Here is a 15,514-nt window from a genome sequence, read left to right on the forward strand (position 1 = left end):
TCTCTCTCTCTCGATCTCCTCTCTCTCTCTCGATCTCTCTCTCTCTCTCGATCTCTCTCTCTCTCTCGATCTCTCTCTCTCTCTCGATCTCTCTCTCTCTCTCGATCTCTCTCTCTCTCTCGATCTCTCTCTCTCTCTCTCTCGATCTCTCTCTCTCTCCTCGATCTCTCTCTCTCTCTCTCGATCTCTCTCTCTCTCGATCTCTCACGATCTCGATCTCTTCCTCTACTCTCTCGATCTCTTCGATCTCGATCTCTCTCGATCTCATCTCTCTCTCTCGATCTCTCTCTCTCTCTCGATCTCTCTCTCTCGATCTCTCTCTCTCTCTCGATCTCTCTCTCTCTCTCGATCTCTCTCTCGTCTCTCTCGATCTCTCTCTCTCTCTCTCGATCTCTCTCTCTCTCTCTCGATCTCTCTCTCTCTCTCGATCTCTCTCTCTCTCTCGATCTCTCTCTCATCTCTCGATCTCTCTCTCTCTCTCGATCTCTCGATCTCTCTCTCGATCTCTCTCTCTCTCTCGATCTCTCTCTCTCTCTCGATCTCTCTCTCTCTCTCTCTCTCGATCTCTCTCTCTCGATCTCTCTCTCTCTCTCGATCTCTCTCTCTCTCGATCTCTCTCTCGATCTCTCTCTCTCTCGATCTCTCTCTCTCTCTCGATCTCTCTCTCTCCTCGATCTCTCTCTCTCTCTCGATCTCTCTCTCTCTCTCGATCTCTCTCTCTCTCTCGATCTCTCTCTCTCTCTCGATCTCTCTCTCTCTCTCGATCTCTCTCTCTCTCTCGATCTCTCCTCTCTCTCTCGATCTCTCTCTCTCTCTCGATCTCTCTCTCTCTCTCGATCTCTCTCTCTCTCTCGATCTCTCTCTCTCGATCTCTCTCTCTCGATCTCTCTCTCTCTCTCGATCTCTCTCTCTCTCTCTCTCGATCTCTCTCTCGATCTCTCTCTCTCTCTCGATCTCTCTCTCTCTCTCTCGATCTCTCTCTCTCGATCTCTCTCTCTCTCGATCTCTCTCTCTCTCTCGATCTCTCTCTCTCTCTCTCTCGATCTCTCTCTCTCGATCTCTCTCTCGATCTCTCTCTCGATCTCTCTCTCGATCTCTCTCTCGATCTCTCTCTCTCTCTCTCGATCTCTCTCTCTCGATCTCTCTCTCGATCTCTCTCTCTCTCTCGATCTCTCTCTCTCTCTCGATCTCTCTCTCTCTCGATCTCTCTCTCTCTCGATCTCTCTCTCTCTCTCGATCTCTCTCTCTCGATCTCTCTCTCTCGATCTCTCTCGATCTCTCTCTCGATCTCTCTCTCTCTCTCGATCTCTCTCTCTCTCGATCTCTCTCTCTCGATCTCTCTCGATCTCTCTCTCTCTCGATCTCTCTCGTCTCTCTCGATCTCTCTCTCTCTCGATCTCTCTCTCGATCTCTCTCTCTCTCGATCTCTCTCTCTCTCCTCGATCTCTCTCTCTCTCTGATCTCTCTCTCTCTCTCGATCTCTCTCTCTCTCTCGATCTCTCTCTCGATCTCTCTCTCTCTCTCTCGATCTCTCTCGATCTCTCTCTCTCTCTCTCGATCTCTCTCTCGATCTCTCTCTCGATCTCTCTCGATCTCTCTCGATCTCTCTCTCGATCTCTCTCTCGATCTCTCTCTCGATCTCTCTCTCTCTCTCGATCTCTCTCTCGATCTCTCGATCTCTCTCTCTCGATCTCTCTCTCTCTCTCTCTCTCTCTCGATCTCTCTCTCTCTCTCTCTCTCTCTCGATCTCTCTCGATCTCTCTCTCGATCTCTCTCTCTCTCGATCTCTCTCTCGATCTCTCTCTCTCTCGATCTCTCTCTCGATCTCTCTCGATCTCTCTCGATCTCTCTCGATCTCTCTCTCTCTCTCGATCTCTCTCGATCTCTCTCTCTCTCTCGATCTCTCTCTCGATCTCTCTCTCTCTCTCGATCTCTCTCTCTCTCTCGATCTCTCTCTCTCTCTCTCTCTCTCTCTCGATCTCTCTCGATCTCTCTCTCGATCTCTCTCTCTCTCTCTCGATCTCTCTCTCTCTCTCGATCTCTCTCTCGATCTCTCTCTCTCTCTCTCGATCTCTCTCTCGCTCTCTCGATCTCTCTCGATCTCTCGATCTCTCTCTCTCTCGATCTCTCTCTCTCTCTCGATCTCTCTCTCATCTCGTCGATCTCTCTCTCGATCTCTCTCGATCTCGATCTCTCGATCTCTCTCGATCTCTCTCTCTCGATCTCTCTCTCTCTCGATCTCTCTCTCGCTCTCTCCGATCTCTCTCTCGATCTCTCTCTCTCTCTCTCGATCTCTCTCGATCTCTCTCATCTCTCGATCTCTCTCGATCTCTCTTCTCTCGATCTCTCTCGATCTCTCTCTCGATCTCTCTCTCGCTCGTCTCTCTCTCCTCTCTCTCTCTCTCGATCTCTCTCTCTCTCTCTCGATCTCTCTCTCTCTCTCGATCTCTCTCGATCTCTCTCTCATCTCTCGATCTCTCTCTCTCTCTCTCGATCTCTCTCTCTCTCTATCTCTCTCGATCTCTCGATCTCTCTCTCTCTCTCGATCTCTCTCTCGATCTCCTCTCTTCTCTCTCTCTCGATCTCTCTCTCTCTCTCTCTCTCTCGATCTCTCTCTCTCTCTCTCTCGATCTCTCTCTCTCTCTCTCATCTCTCTCTCATCTCTCGATCTCTCTCTCTCTCTCGATCTCTCTCTCTCTCGATCTCTCTCTCTCTCTCTCGATCTCTCTCTCTCTCGATCTCTCTCTCGATCTCTCGATCTCTCTCTCGATCTCTCTCTCCGATCTCTCTCTCTCTCTCGATCTCTCTCTCTCTCTCGATCTCTCTCTCGATCTCTCTCTCTCTCGATCTCTCTCTCTCTCTCGATCTCTCTCTCTCTCGATCTCTCTCTCTCTCTTCGATCTCTCTCTCTCTCGATCTCTCTCTCTCTCGATCTCTCTCTCTCTCTATCTCTCTCTCTCTCGATCTCTCTCTCTCTCGATCTCTCTCTCTCTCGATCTCTCTCTCTCTCTCGATCTCTCTCTCTCTCTCGATCTCTCTCTCTCTCGATCTCTCTCTCTCTCTCTCTCTCTCTCGATCTCTCTCTCGATCTCTCTCTCTCTTCTCGATCTCTCTCATCTCTCTCTCGATCTCTCTCTCGATCTCTCTCTCTCTCTCTCTCGATCTCTCTCTCTCGATCTCTCTCTCTCTCGATCTCTCTCTCTCTCTCTCGATCTCTCTCTCTCTCTCTCTCTCTCTCTCGATCTCTCTCGATCTCTCTCTCTCTCTCTCTCTCTCTCTCGATCTCTCTCTCTCTCTCGATCTCTCTCTCTCGATCTCTCTCTCTCTCGATCTCTCTCTCTCTCTCTCTCTCTCTCGATCTCTCTCTCTCTCTCTCTCTCGATCTCGTCTCTCTCTCTCTCGATCTCGATCTCTCTCTCTCTCGATCTCTCTCTCTCGATCTCTCTCTCTCTCTCTCTCGATCTCTCTCTCTCGATCTCTCTCTCGTCTCTCTCGATCTCTCTCTCTCTCTCGATCTCTCTCTCGATCTCTCTCTCTCTCTCTCTCGATCTCTCGATCTCTCTCTCGATCTCTCTCGATCTCTCTCTCTCTCTCTCGATCTCTCTCTCTCTCGTCTCTCTCGATCTCTCTCTCTCTCTCGATCTCTCTCTCTCTCTCGATCTCTCTCTCGTCTCTCGATCTCTCTCTCTCTCGATCTCTCTCTCTCTCTCTCTCTCGATCTCTCTCTCTCTCTCTCTCTCTCGAGATCTCTCTCGATCTCTCTCTCGAGATCTCTCTCTCTCTCGATCTCTCTCTCTCTCGATCTCGATCTCTCTCTCTCTCTCTCTCGATCTCTCTCTCTCGATCTCTCGATCTCTCTCTCTCGATCTCTCTCTCTCTCGATCTCTCGATCTCTCTCTCGATCTCTCTCTCTCTCTCTCTCTCTCTCTCTCTCTCTCTCGATCTCTCTCTCTCTCTCTCGATCTCTCTCTCTCTCTCGATCTCTCTCTCTCGATCTCTCTCTCTCTCGATCTCTCTCTCTCTCTCGATCTCTCTCTCTCTCTCGATCTCGATCTCTCTCTCTCTCGATCTCGATCTCTCTCTCTCTCGATCTCTCTCTCTCGATCTCTCTCTCTCTCTCTCTCTCTCGATCTCTCTCTCTCGATCTCTCTCTCTCTCTCTCGATCTCTCTCTCTCTCTCGATCTCTCTCTCGATCTCTCTCTCTCTCTCTCTCGATCTCTCGATCTCTCTCTCGATCTCTCTCGATCTCTCTCTCTCTCTCGATCTCTCTCTCTCTCGATCTCTCTCGATCTCTCTCTCTCTCTCGATCTCTCTCTCTCTCTCGATCTCTCTCTCTCTCTCGATCTCTCTCTCTCTCTCGATCTCTCTCTCTCTCTCTCTCTCGATCTCTCTCTCTCTCTCTCTCTCTCTCGAGATCTCTCGATCTCTCTCTCGAGATCTCTCTCTCTCGATCTCTCTCTCTCTCGATCTCGATCTCTCTCTCTCTCTCTCGATCTCTCTCTCTCTCGATCTCTCTCGATCTCTCTCGATCTCTCGATCTCTCTCTCGATCTCTCTCTCGATCTCTCTCTCTCTCTCGATCTCTCGATCTCTCTCTCGATCTCTCTCTCGATCTCTCTCTCGATCTCTCTCTCGATCTCTCTCTCTCTCTCTCGATCTCTCTCGATCTCTCTCTCTCTCGATCTCTCTCTCTCTCGATCTCTCTCTCTCTCGATCTCTCTCTCTCGATCTCTCTCTCTCTCGATCTCTCTCTCGATCTCTCTCTCTCTCGATCTCTCTCGATCTCTCTCTCTCTCGATCTCTCTCTCTCGATCTCTCTCTCGATCTCTCTCGATCTCTCGATCTCTCTCGATCTCTCTCTCTCTCTCTCGATCTCTCTCTCGATCTCTCTCTCTCTCTCGATCTCTCTCTCGATCTCTCTCTCTCTCGATCTCTCGATCTCTCTCTCGATCTCTCGATCTCTCTCTCGATCTCTCTCTCTCTCTCGATCTCTCTCTCTCTCTCGATCTCTCGATCTCTCTCGATCTCTCTCTCTCTCGATCTCTCTCTCTCTCTCGATCTCTCTCTCTCTCTCTCGATCTCTCGATCTCTCTCGATCTCTCTCTCTCTCGATCTCTCTCTCTCTCTCGATCTCTCGATCTCTCTCTCGATCTCTCGATCTCTCTCTCGATCTCTCTCTCTCTCTCTCTCTCGATCTCTCTCTCTCTCTCGATCTCTCGATCTCTCTCGATCTCTCGATCTCTCTCGATCTCTCTCTCTCTCGATCTCTCTCTCTCTCTCTCGATCTCTCTCTCTCTCTCGATCTCTCTCTCTCTCTCGATCTCTCTCTCGATCTCTCTCTCTCTCTCTCTCTCTCTCTCTCTCTCTCGATCTCTCTCTCTCTCGATCTCTCTCTCTCTCTCTCTCTCTCTCTCGATCTCTCTCTCTCGATCTCGATCTCGATCTCTCTCTCTCTCTCTCGATCTCTCTCTCTCTCTCTCTCTCTCTCGATCTCTCTCTCTCTCGATCTCTCTCTCGATCTCTCTCTCTCGATCTCTCTCGATCTCTCTCTCGATCTCTCTCTCTCTCGATCTCTCTCTCGATCTCTCTCTCTCTCGATCTCTCTCGATCTCTCTCGAGATCTCTCTCTCTCTCTCTCGAGATCTCTCTCTCTCTCTCTCGAGATCTCTCTCTCGAGATCTCTCTCTCTCTCTCTCGATCTCTCTCTCTCTCGATCTCTCTCTCTCTCGATCTCTCTCTCTCTCTCGATCTCTCTCTCGATCTCTCTCTCGATCTCTCTCTCTCTCGATCTCTCTCTCTCGATCTCTCTCTCGATCTCTCTCTCGATCTCTCTCTCTCGATCTCTCTCTCGATCTCTCTCTCTCTCTCTCGAGATCTCTCTCTCTCTCTCTCGAGATCTCTCTCTCTCTCTCTCTCGAGATCTCTCTCTCTCGATCTCTCTCTCTCTCTCTCGATCTCTCTCTCTCTCGATCTCTCTCGATCTCTCTCTCGATCTCTCTCGATCTCTCTCTCGATCTCTCTCTCTCTCTCTCTCTCTCTCGATCTCTCTCTCTCTCGATCTCTCTCTCTCTCGATCTCTCTCTCTCTCGATCTCTCTCTCGATCTCTCTCTCTCGATCTCTCTCGATCTCTCTCTCTCTCTCTCGAGATCTCTCTCTCTCTCTCTCTCGAGATCTCTCTCTCTCTCTCTCGAGATCTCTCTCTCGAGATCTCTCTCTCTCTCTCTCTCTCGATCTCTCTCTCTCTCGATCTCTCTCTCTCTCTCGATCTCTCTCTCGATCTCTCTCTCGATCTCTCTCTCTCTCGATCTCTCTCTCTCGATCTCTCTCTCTCTCGATCTCTCTCTCTCTCGATCTCTCTCTCGATCTCTCTCTCTCTCTCGATCTCTCTCTCGATCTCTCTCTCTCTCTCTCTCGAGATCTCTCTCTCTCTCTCTCGAGATCTCTCTCTCTCTCTCTCTCGAGATCTCTCTCTCTCGATCTCTCTCTCTCTCTCTCGATCTCTCTCTCTCTCGATCTCTCTCGATCTCTCTCTCGATCTCTCTCTCTCTCTCTCTCTCTCGATCTCTCTCTCTCTCGATCTCTCTCTCTCTCTCTCTCTCTCGATCTCTCTCGATCTCGATCTCTCTCGATCTCTCTCGATCTCTCTCTCTCTCGATCTCTCTCGATCTCTCTCTCTCTCGATCTCTCTCGATCTCTCTCTCTCTCGATCTCTCTCTCTCTCGATCTCTCTCTCTCTCGATCTCTCTCTCGATCTCTCTCTCTCTCTCTCGAGATCTCTCTCTCTCTCTCGAGATCTCTCTCTCTCTCTCTCGAGATCTCTCTCTCTCGATCTCTCTCTCTCTCTCTCGATCTCTCTCTCTCTCTCTCTCTCTCTCTCGATCTCTCTCGATCTCGATCTCTCTCTCGATCTCTCGATCTCTCTCGATCTCGATCTCTCTCTCGATCTCTCTCTCTCTCTCGATCTCTCTCTCTCTCGAACAGCCCACTACTCATTCAAACATGTCTATTTTTACCCAGTTCTAAAACCGTTAATGTAAAGCACAAATATATATATTTTCTGTATGACATAGGACTACAATAAGGCACCACTGTGCCTGCTCCTGGATTCTGCTGCTAGCAATGATCCTTTTGAAGATGCTTCGACCCAGTGACACCACTAGGTGGAAGTAGACCATTAGTTTTAATGTACTGCTGACAGATTTACTGTGCTGCCATTATCTTGTTAGCACAGCTCTTTGTATATGTGGCTCTTAATGTTCTTCACCTCAGAATGGCGGGTCATGCTGAGCAGACACGGCAAACACATGTTCCAAACAGATGTCCTTTGAGGCGTTTGTGTGAGGTGCCGTTGTGAGCTAATATCTTCCAGTTCTCCGCTGGGTCTGTGTTTCATTCCACTAAGGGTTTATTAAAGCTCACATAGTCTTTGTAGTGGAGATTCTTTTGAAGCATTTTCCAGGCCTGCAGAACTCATCTTCTGCTATGTGCTGAGAGCAGTGATTTTTATGAATCTGCGCTGATGTTTTACCTTTATTCTCAATGTGCCCAGATGTTCCTGACACTTTATATATCAAGGTACTCGGGGCACAGATCTTTCCCCAGAGAGAAGGGTACGGAAAGCTGAAGAAGACTTATTCATCTTCTCTAATCGATCATTCAGTATATCCATAAGTGTAACACATTGACCTATACTTTTCACTGTCAATATCTGCAGGAAAGATGGGCATAAGTCACTAAATATTCTGGATATTGGAATGCCATGTTTTTGGGGTACGGGTAGGTAGTAAGGGTATTCTGACCGTCAACATTTACAGACATTAGTCGGCATACTATTCGATCCACGTCAAGTTTCTCTCTGGTTTCATCTGTAGTAATATCCATGTTGCTACTCTACTTCTGTAACAGTAGAAGCTTGTTCACATATAGCTTTTTTTTTTTTTCTCATTTAGAAAAGCGTGCATCAGTAACAGCAAATAAGTGAGCTTTCTAAAATGTTATTCACATGAGTTTTTTTTCTCCATGCAGTTTAAAAAATGGTTTTAGTATTTTACTGCAGTTTACTCCACTAAAATCAAAATGGTTTGGTACGTGTGTGTACACACACACAAAAAAAAAAAAGATTTGTGAACATATTTGGCAGAAGGTCTGTAAAACGCTGTGGAATTCTTGGTTCTATATAAGTGACTAAAATACCGTATTTGTTTGGACTAGAAGATGCACCGGATCATAAGACACTCCTAGGTTTTAGAGGAGGAAAATAGAAAAAAAAATTGAAGCAAAAAAATGTGGTTAATTTTGTACTAATATCCCCTATCCTGGTATACATGGCACCCATAAAAAAAAAACACATTCTACTTACCTTCCCTGTGCTCCCTCGCAGCGTCCTGTTCCGATGGACAGCTGCCGGAATACTTGCTGCTCACCACACCTGGGACTATGGGCGTGTGAAGCAGTGTTCCATTTATGTTAATAGCGGGCACAGTGTTAGCCACAGCTGCCAGCTTCCTGCAGATGACGGGCAATCACGTGTGCCCGCTACTAAAGAGAATGAATATTCACTGTCGTCCACTCCCATAGGAGTTGGGAGCAGTGAATATTCCTTCTCTTTAATAGCGGGCACATGTGATCGCCGAGCTGCTGCTGGAGCTGTGGCTAACATTGTGCCTGCTGCTAAAGAGAAGTGAATAGTCCCTGCCCTACATGCCCATAGTCCCTTACACCTCAGTGCAGGGCATTAAAGGTGGGAGGGACTGTGGGTGTGGGGAACAGTGAATATTCATTTGTCTTTAGCAGCGGGCATAAGGGTTAACCACAGCAGGCAGCTCCTGCCTCCTGTGACCCACTGCTTCTTAACTCCAACACCTCTCTATCCACCTCAGGTACATACTGGACTATAAGACCCCCCCCCCCCCCCATTTTCCTCCCAATTTTTGGAGGAAAAAAGTGCATCTTATAGTCCAAAAAAATTTACGCATCTGCTTCTGACAAAACCCGTCTTGCATGGGGTTGTGTTCTGCTTCAACTTGCCAGTAACAGGATGGGTAATTTGTTGGATTGATTGTTTTGCACGAGCATTAATTGTGTTGTCCTTGGCAAAAAAACTTAGTTAACCAAAGGCTTGTGAATGTATAAAGTAATAAAAGGAGCTGCTCGTCCTTCTTGGCTTCAGCACCAACTTTCTGATAGGCTGCAGAAGTAATATCACATCGACTGTACACGTGACCGCTGCAGTCAATCGCTGTCGCCGCTGTAAAGAATATTATGTACGGTAATTGTATTTTATTTCTTCTTTTAAGGAAAAACGTGCACATAGAGAACTGAGGGTTCTAGAAAATGTGAAAAGCAGCATATCTGAAACCAGCGATCACGTTCTTCCAAGATGTACGGATGTGATGCAAGATCAGTTTGGACCGGTGCTGAAACTACGTAAGTTGTTTATTGCATGATTGCATGACAACAAATACTTCTATCTGAATGCCCTGCAAAAATTTGGGTGCTGCCTAGTAACAGGACTTGTCAATATTTCCATTGGATATCCACACTCTTGTTTTGTGTTAGGAGTGTTGGTATTGAGTTGAAATCACTTGGTCCTCAGCGCTGAAGCAAGAGCATAAGGCTATGTTCACATGGAGTTTTTGGATCAAGTCCTTCTAAAACCTGACTCAAATACTGCTGCAGAACATGAAAAATCTCTTCCAAAACCTCTTCAACAAAAGGAATACTCCTCCAAAAAGCTTTTGTGAGCATTAGACTTAGGGTATATGCACATCTTTTTTTTAAATTCAGGCAAACATGCAGACCTTTTTTAGAGGGTTTTTATAATGTCTTTTACTGCGATTTTTCTTTTTCTTTCATTCAATAATGAAGAAGCCACTAGTGTGATGTTTTTTGTTGTTGTTTTTTTTTAAGTAAAATTTAAAAATTGCCGGGATGTATGAGTATTATGCCATCAGTTTTCAAGCTTTCACATTGACTGACTTATGTTGTAAAGTGCAAAGCATTTGAGTGGAAAACGATAAAGAAGTGACATGTCCATTCTTCTATCTGCTTGGCTTTTTTAGAAACCTGTGTTTTAAAAGAGGTTCGAAAGCCTGAATATATGACGAGCAGGTGTTTTTTATATAAAAATTAATGGGTTCATTGATCTGCGTGTTTTCTGATGGGTTTTTCGGGCAAATTCTGCCTGGAAGACATTGAATGCACATACACTTGGCCTACGTTCAAATTGCTTTGGCTTTTTTTGTGTTCAAAAACTATGGATCCCCTAGAAAAACACTTCTCACAGAACTCTAAGAACCTAGCCTAAGGGCTTGTTTTCACTTGCGAGGAACACGTCCGTGTCTCGCATGTGGAAACGAAGCTCTGTCACCGGCACTGTGGAGCGGAGCGTGCGGCTGCATAGCAACACATGGAGCCGCACGCTCCGCTCCGGAGTGCCGGCACCAGAGCTTCGTTTCCACATGCGAGACACGGACGTGTTCCTCGCAAGTGAAAACAAGCCCTAAAGGATGTGTACAGAGGAGAGGGTGGATGCTCAAGACAATGAGGTCCTCTCCAAAACCCTCCTGAAAAAGCACTCCGAAAAGACTCAGAATTGCCTTTGTTCATTCTTTTATGTAAAATTATACATGTTTAGGCTATGTGCACATGTTCAGGATTTCTTGCAGAAAATTCCTGAGAAAAACCTGAAATTTTCTGCAAGAAATCGGCATGCGTTTTTTGCGCGTTTTTGATGCGTTTTTTTCTGGACATTTCCCAATGCATTTTATAGTGGGAAATCCGCAAAAAAAAAACCCACAAAATTAATGAACATGCTGCGTTTTTTTCCCGAGCACAAAACATGCGGAATTCATTCTAAATGATGGGATGCTTATTGTATGCTTTTTTTTGCGTTTTTATCGCGAAAAAAACGTGAAAAATCAGCAACGTGTGCACACAGCCTAAATCTTTTGAGCATCTTTTATATGCTTCAGGTTGCCAAAGATGCCAGTCTGTTAAAATAAGTGTAATGACCATTCTTCAGTCGTTTTCTGCTCTGGAGGCGCATTTACAAGTCCATGTGAAGGCACATAAGACACCTGGACATCTTTTTTGAGCATTTTTTAACTTTTTTTTTTTTTTTCTCTCCAAAACTGTTCAGTTTCTTCATTTTTTGAATAGTTAAAAAAAGAAAAACTGTTGAAAACACCAGTAGAAAAGACACCAATAAAATGCCTAAACGTTTAAAAAGCTCTCAGGAAACACTTTAAAACAAAAATCCAGACAATTATATACACAATTTTATTGATAGTCCTGTACGGATTACATGTGGTGTTGAGTTTGTTTGTTTGTTTTTTTTGTTTCACCCATTGCAGAAATGCTCCAAAAAAGGAAAAAGAACACCTCCATTATTAACCAGGCTTAATGTCACCTTACAATAGCAAAGTGGCATTAACCCATTATTATTACCCCATATGCCACCGCTACAGGGCAATGGGAAGAGAGAGGCTAAGTGCCAGAATTGGGGGGGGGGGTCAATATCCATGGCCCCTTCCTAGGCTATGAATAGCAGCCCGCTTCTGTCTGCATAGCCTTTCTGGCTATTAATTATAGAGGGACCCCAAATCATTTTTTTTTTTTTTTTTTTTGGTTAGAATAGCCAGTAATGCCTAAATATACAACTGTGGGCTGATATTCATAGCCTTGGAGGATCTGTGGGTATTAACCCCTTCCCAGGCTACAAATATTGGCCCCGGCCGTCGGCTTCCCCTCTCTAGCAAAGAAAACTGCGTGGGAGACCACGCAATTTTTTTCACTTGTGGGATGGAACTTGTGGAGCCAATAAATAGGCTTCCACATTATTTATTCATGATTTTCTGGGCTGGGATCCATTATATGTCCGTTTTGCAAGCTGGTGAGAAAATCTCGCCATACGGATGTAACACGGATGGTTAGATGCAAGAAAATCGCATCTTCGAATTGCACTCGGATGACATACGGATCACTGTTTGGGATTTTTTTTTTTATATATATGTTATGTGTAACTCCAGCCTAATTCTCATTCACTGGAACTGTAAGACGCTGCATTTTTGACGCAGCGAAAATTCGAAGCGACAAAAAGTTAAAGAAAACTCATCGTGGGCACAGTCTTAGGGTTTACAAAACACCAGAAATAAGGAGTTTTCTGAAGCTTCTTCAACTTGACAAACTGTCCCTTCTAGCTTCCTCCTAAAGAAAAAAAAAAAAAGTGTGATCGTATGATCACAAGTATTTCCTAATTTTCTCTGGTAGTATAAAGAATCCAAGCTAAAAATGGTTAAATATCATGACATGGCTTGAATGTATACCATCCTGAGTAATAACGTACGTTGTCTACGCATTGCATGGTACTGACAACACTCACATTTTTTTCTATGGAGATGGGTAATGTGAGTTCTCCACTTTCTGAGCTCCATGCTATCTCGGCACCCTGTGACAGAAAGAACTGGAGTCATGTTTCCACTTTACTTGTTCGCTGGTCTTTCTTTATAAATGGCCAGAATAAACCCGAAGGAAAAACCTCCAAGCGACACACAAATTGCATTTCTGTGTCAATGCTGATTGTACCTTTTTATTGCCACCAGCCTGGATTTTGGACTGTATGGGTCATAGCTGAGGCTCTCCTCACAAAACAAAGCATTTTGAAACCTCAAAGTGAAACTAGCCTTAATTTTCTGCCTTCCGGTTATTGTTCTGCGCTAAAGTCCAGTAATACATTCAGGACTGGGCTTCAAAGCCCCGATCTCTGGATTGTGAGGTGTACCAGCAGACGTTCCTCAGTGATCAGAAAGTTATCCTCCGTCCTATGGAGTAATCCTTGTAAGCTCAGTTAGATTAACCTCACATTCTCATGAGGTTATAATCACACATTACATATAGACTGTGACTTTCCAGCTCCAAATTCGTATTACAGTAAGCAGTGTTATGGATTTAACAAACCACCACATACTAAAATTTTATTCTGTGGATTTTCCACTGTGACATTAAAATGCAAACTGTGAAATCTGGGGCAACAGAAGCTGAGCAATATGCTGCGTCTGAGGCTTATTAAACAAGTGTGGACGCATCCTATACTTGGAGTAACTGTCCTTTACAATTCATCCTTCCCCATAAATCAATAGTACCCATGAAATGAAGAAAATGTGTAACATACTGTAGAAAAAATAGAATAGCAATGTTTTTTTTTCTCCTTTATTCTTGATTCACAGGTTAAATATGTATTCAGTAAGTGCAGATTTTCCCATTACTGTGATAGGAAAGGACAGTTGGTGCGCATGAAGTTCTATGGAGTAGGACATTCTGCTGCAGATGTGCCTGAAATCACAGATTTTTTTATTTTTTTTTCCCTACATCGTAAAGCTCATTATCTAGGTTTTGCGGCCACATAAGAGCTGGCGAGTCTCCTAGTTTCAGAGTGCAATGCTTGTACGCGCTGCTCCCAAGCTGTCCAGTTTCCTGCATCCGGACAGCTGCATTGCTGCACCCTGTGCTTTTTCAATGCCGCAGTGGAAAAGCGCCCTTTGCCTGCCGCATAGGCGAGTACACAGTTCAGGTTATTGAAGCAGTGCGTTCCTGAAGTGCCATGTTGAGAACTACCCTTTTAACTATACCATATGGCTGTGTCCTCACATTGCATCTGCTCTGAGACTTCTTGCTGCAGCAAAAAAAATGCATATTTTTGCCACTTCAGAAATCCGCAGCAACTTCTTTTTTTACTTAGATAGCAACACCTAGCCTGATCGGCGAGTCTTCTCACTCGAGTTAACCAGCTCACAAATACCTATGAGGCAGATATTATGGGTTAGGAGATCCCTGCTTCGTGTGGACACACAAGCCATAAATTAAGAATGCTTGTATCAAAGGGAATTCGTAAGTGGGTCTTCTAAATCAGACAACACTTGTATTACTGCCCGATTACTATAGTGATGTCTCTGTGTACAGCTCAAAATCCTACCTGCATATTTCCACTTCCAGACCACTTCTAAGTTGCATATATACCGTATATTTGTGTGTGTGTGTTTTTTTTTTTTTATAGGGTTAAGGATCTTTGGGAGCCTCTGGCTTGCACTAATGAAGGCTTCAAGGCTCAAAGTAGGCTTGGTCGGTCATGCTCACCAGTCTTATTCCAACATATGCTGTAAAGTATTACGGTAATTGTTTCTGCAAAGTCTTGCATTCCTGGGATCGACCAAAATATACTGCATATGTCAAAAGGGATGAGAAAAAAAGTGTTTAGCTCTTTTTGTGTGTCTTTAGCTCTTGCCAAAAAAAGAAGAAAGTGACACGAGCTGGTGAAATATCCCTGAGCTATGTAAAATTCAGTCCTGTTGTGGTTTTAAATCTGGCACCTGGCAAAGTTTTCACACTTGGAAAGTAGCTGGGAAAGTTTCTCATTTTTGATGCCTAAACAGAAAAATGTGGGTTTAAAAAAAAAAAAAAAAATCCCTCCCCCTCTATCCATCAAAGGGCTGTTTATGCACCTGCGGAGTCTAGAATGGCAAAGACAAGGGGATGTGACCTGCTCCAGATCCGGATGGAAGGTGGGATGCCACTGGTTCTGGAAGCCTTTGCTGCATGTGCCACCTCCTGTAGAGCAGATGGCATTTCTCAGCAGTGGGTCTGATTACGGGGATCTTCTTTGTCTAATAGATGGCGTAGGGAATGTAGCAAGGAACTGTTAAACGAAAATGTCTGTGTGACGGAAATGATGGGGCTCCGTGGAGTGTTGCCTCATGATGGTTTTTATTGTGTGACAATTAATGTTACTGGATTTTCTGGGAAAGGAACAGTTTTATAGCAATCCCGCAGCTATAGTCAGGGGCCAGAGCTCCTTGTCACATGTCCTCTGTTCCCATACTGGCCTCACTTCAAGTAATAATGTTACTCGATTTATTAAAGCTACTTGTATAAAAGAAGCATATAATAGGTGAAAGGTGATACATGTATGATCGCTGGGACCCCCGTTTTCCTCAATGTAAGTACAATGGAGCATATATTTGACTAGCACTCCGTTCACGATCTATGTGTGATAGTAACGCATATTCACGACTGCTGCCATAGACCCATAGAAGTGAATGTAGCATAGGGGCCCACATGCGCACGTACTTTTCCATTCAGGGGAAACATGTTCATGATCTGTGGAAATACATGATCTGTGGAAATACAGGCTATCGGTGCCCTCTTGGCTATTGGCCCCCAGCAATCCGTGTATCTTTTTTTGCTGTGAAATGTTTGTTGTTTTTTTTTTTGTTGTTTTTTTTGTTGTTGTTTTTTATGTGGAAATGACAATTTTTAGCACCCCCAAATGGGTTTTATTAAATAGTAGATGGAGGCCCGATGCAATAAGGTGGCAATGTCGCTATGGGGGCAGGCTTTGCAGCGTTGAGAATTCCCCATCCCCCATGTGCTCACCCACCTATCCACTCTCTTTCCCCATGTGCTGACCTCCTGTCTGTGCTCTCTTCTTTGACCTGTCTGCCCCATGTGTTATCCACC

At 45.2% G+C, this 15,514-nt stretch overlaps 1 protein-coding gene across 1 annotated transcript in view; it reads left to right on the forward strand.

Moving 5' to 3' along the window:
- Positions 1-15,514, forward strand: part of BLOC1S5 (biogenesis of lysosomal organelles complex 1 subunit 5) — a 127,239-nt gene that overhangs the window by 55,603 nt on the left and 56,122 nt on the right. The window contains exon 3 of the mRNA XM_069730682.1: positions 9,298-9,427. Within this exon, the coding sequence (XP_069586783.1) occupies positions 9,298-9,427 (130 nt within the window). The remainder of the gene's footprint in view (positions 1-9,297; positions 9,428-15,514) is intronic.

The sequence above is a fragment of the Ranitomeya imitator genome, chromosome 6 (genome assembly GCF_032444005.1).
Source record: "Ranitomeya imitator isolate aRanImi1 chromosome 6, aRanImi1.pri, whole genome shotgun sequence".
NCBI classification, from domain to species: Eukaryota; Metazoa; Chordata; class Amphibia; order Anura; family Dendrobatidae; genus Ranitomeya; species Ranitomeya imitator.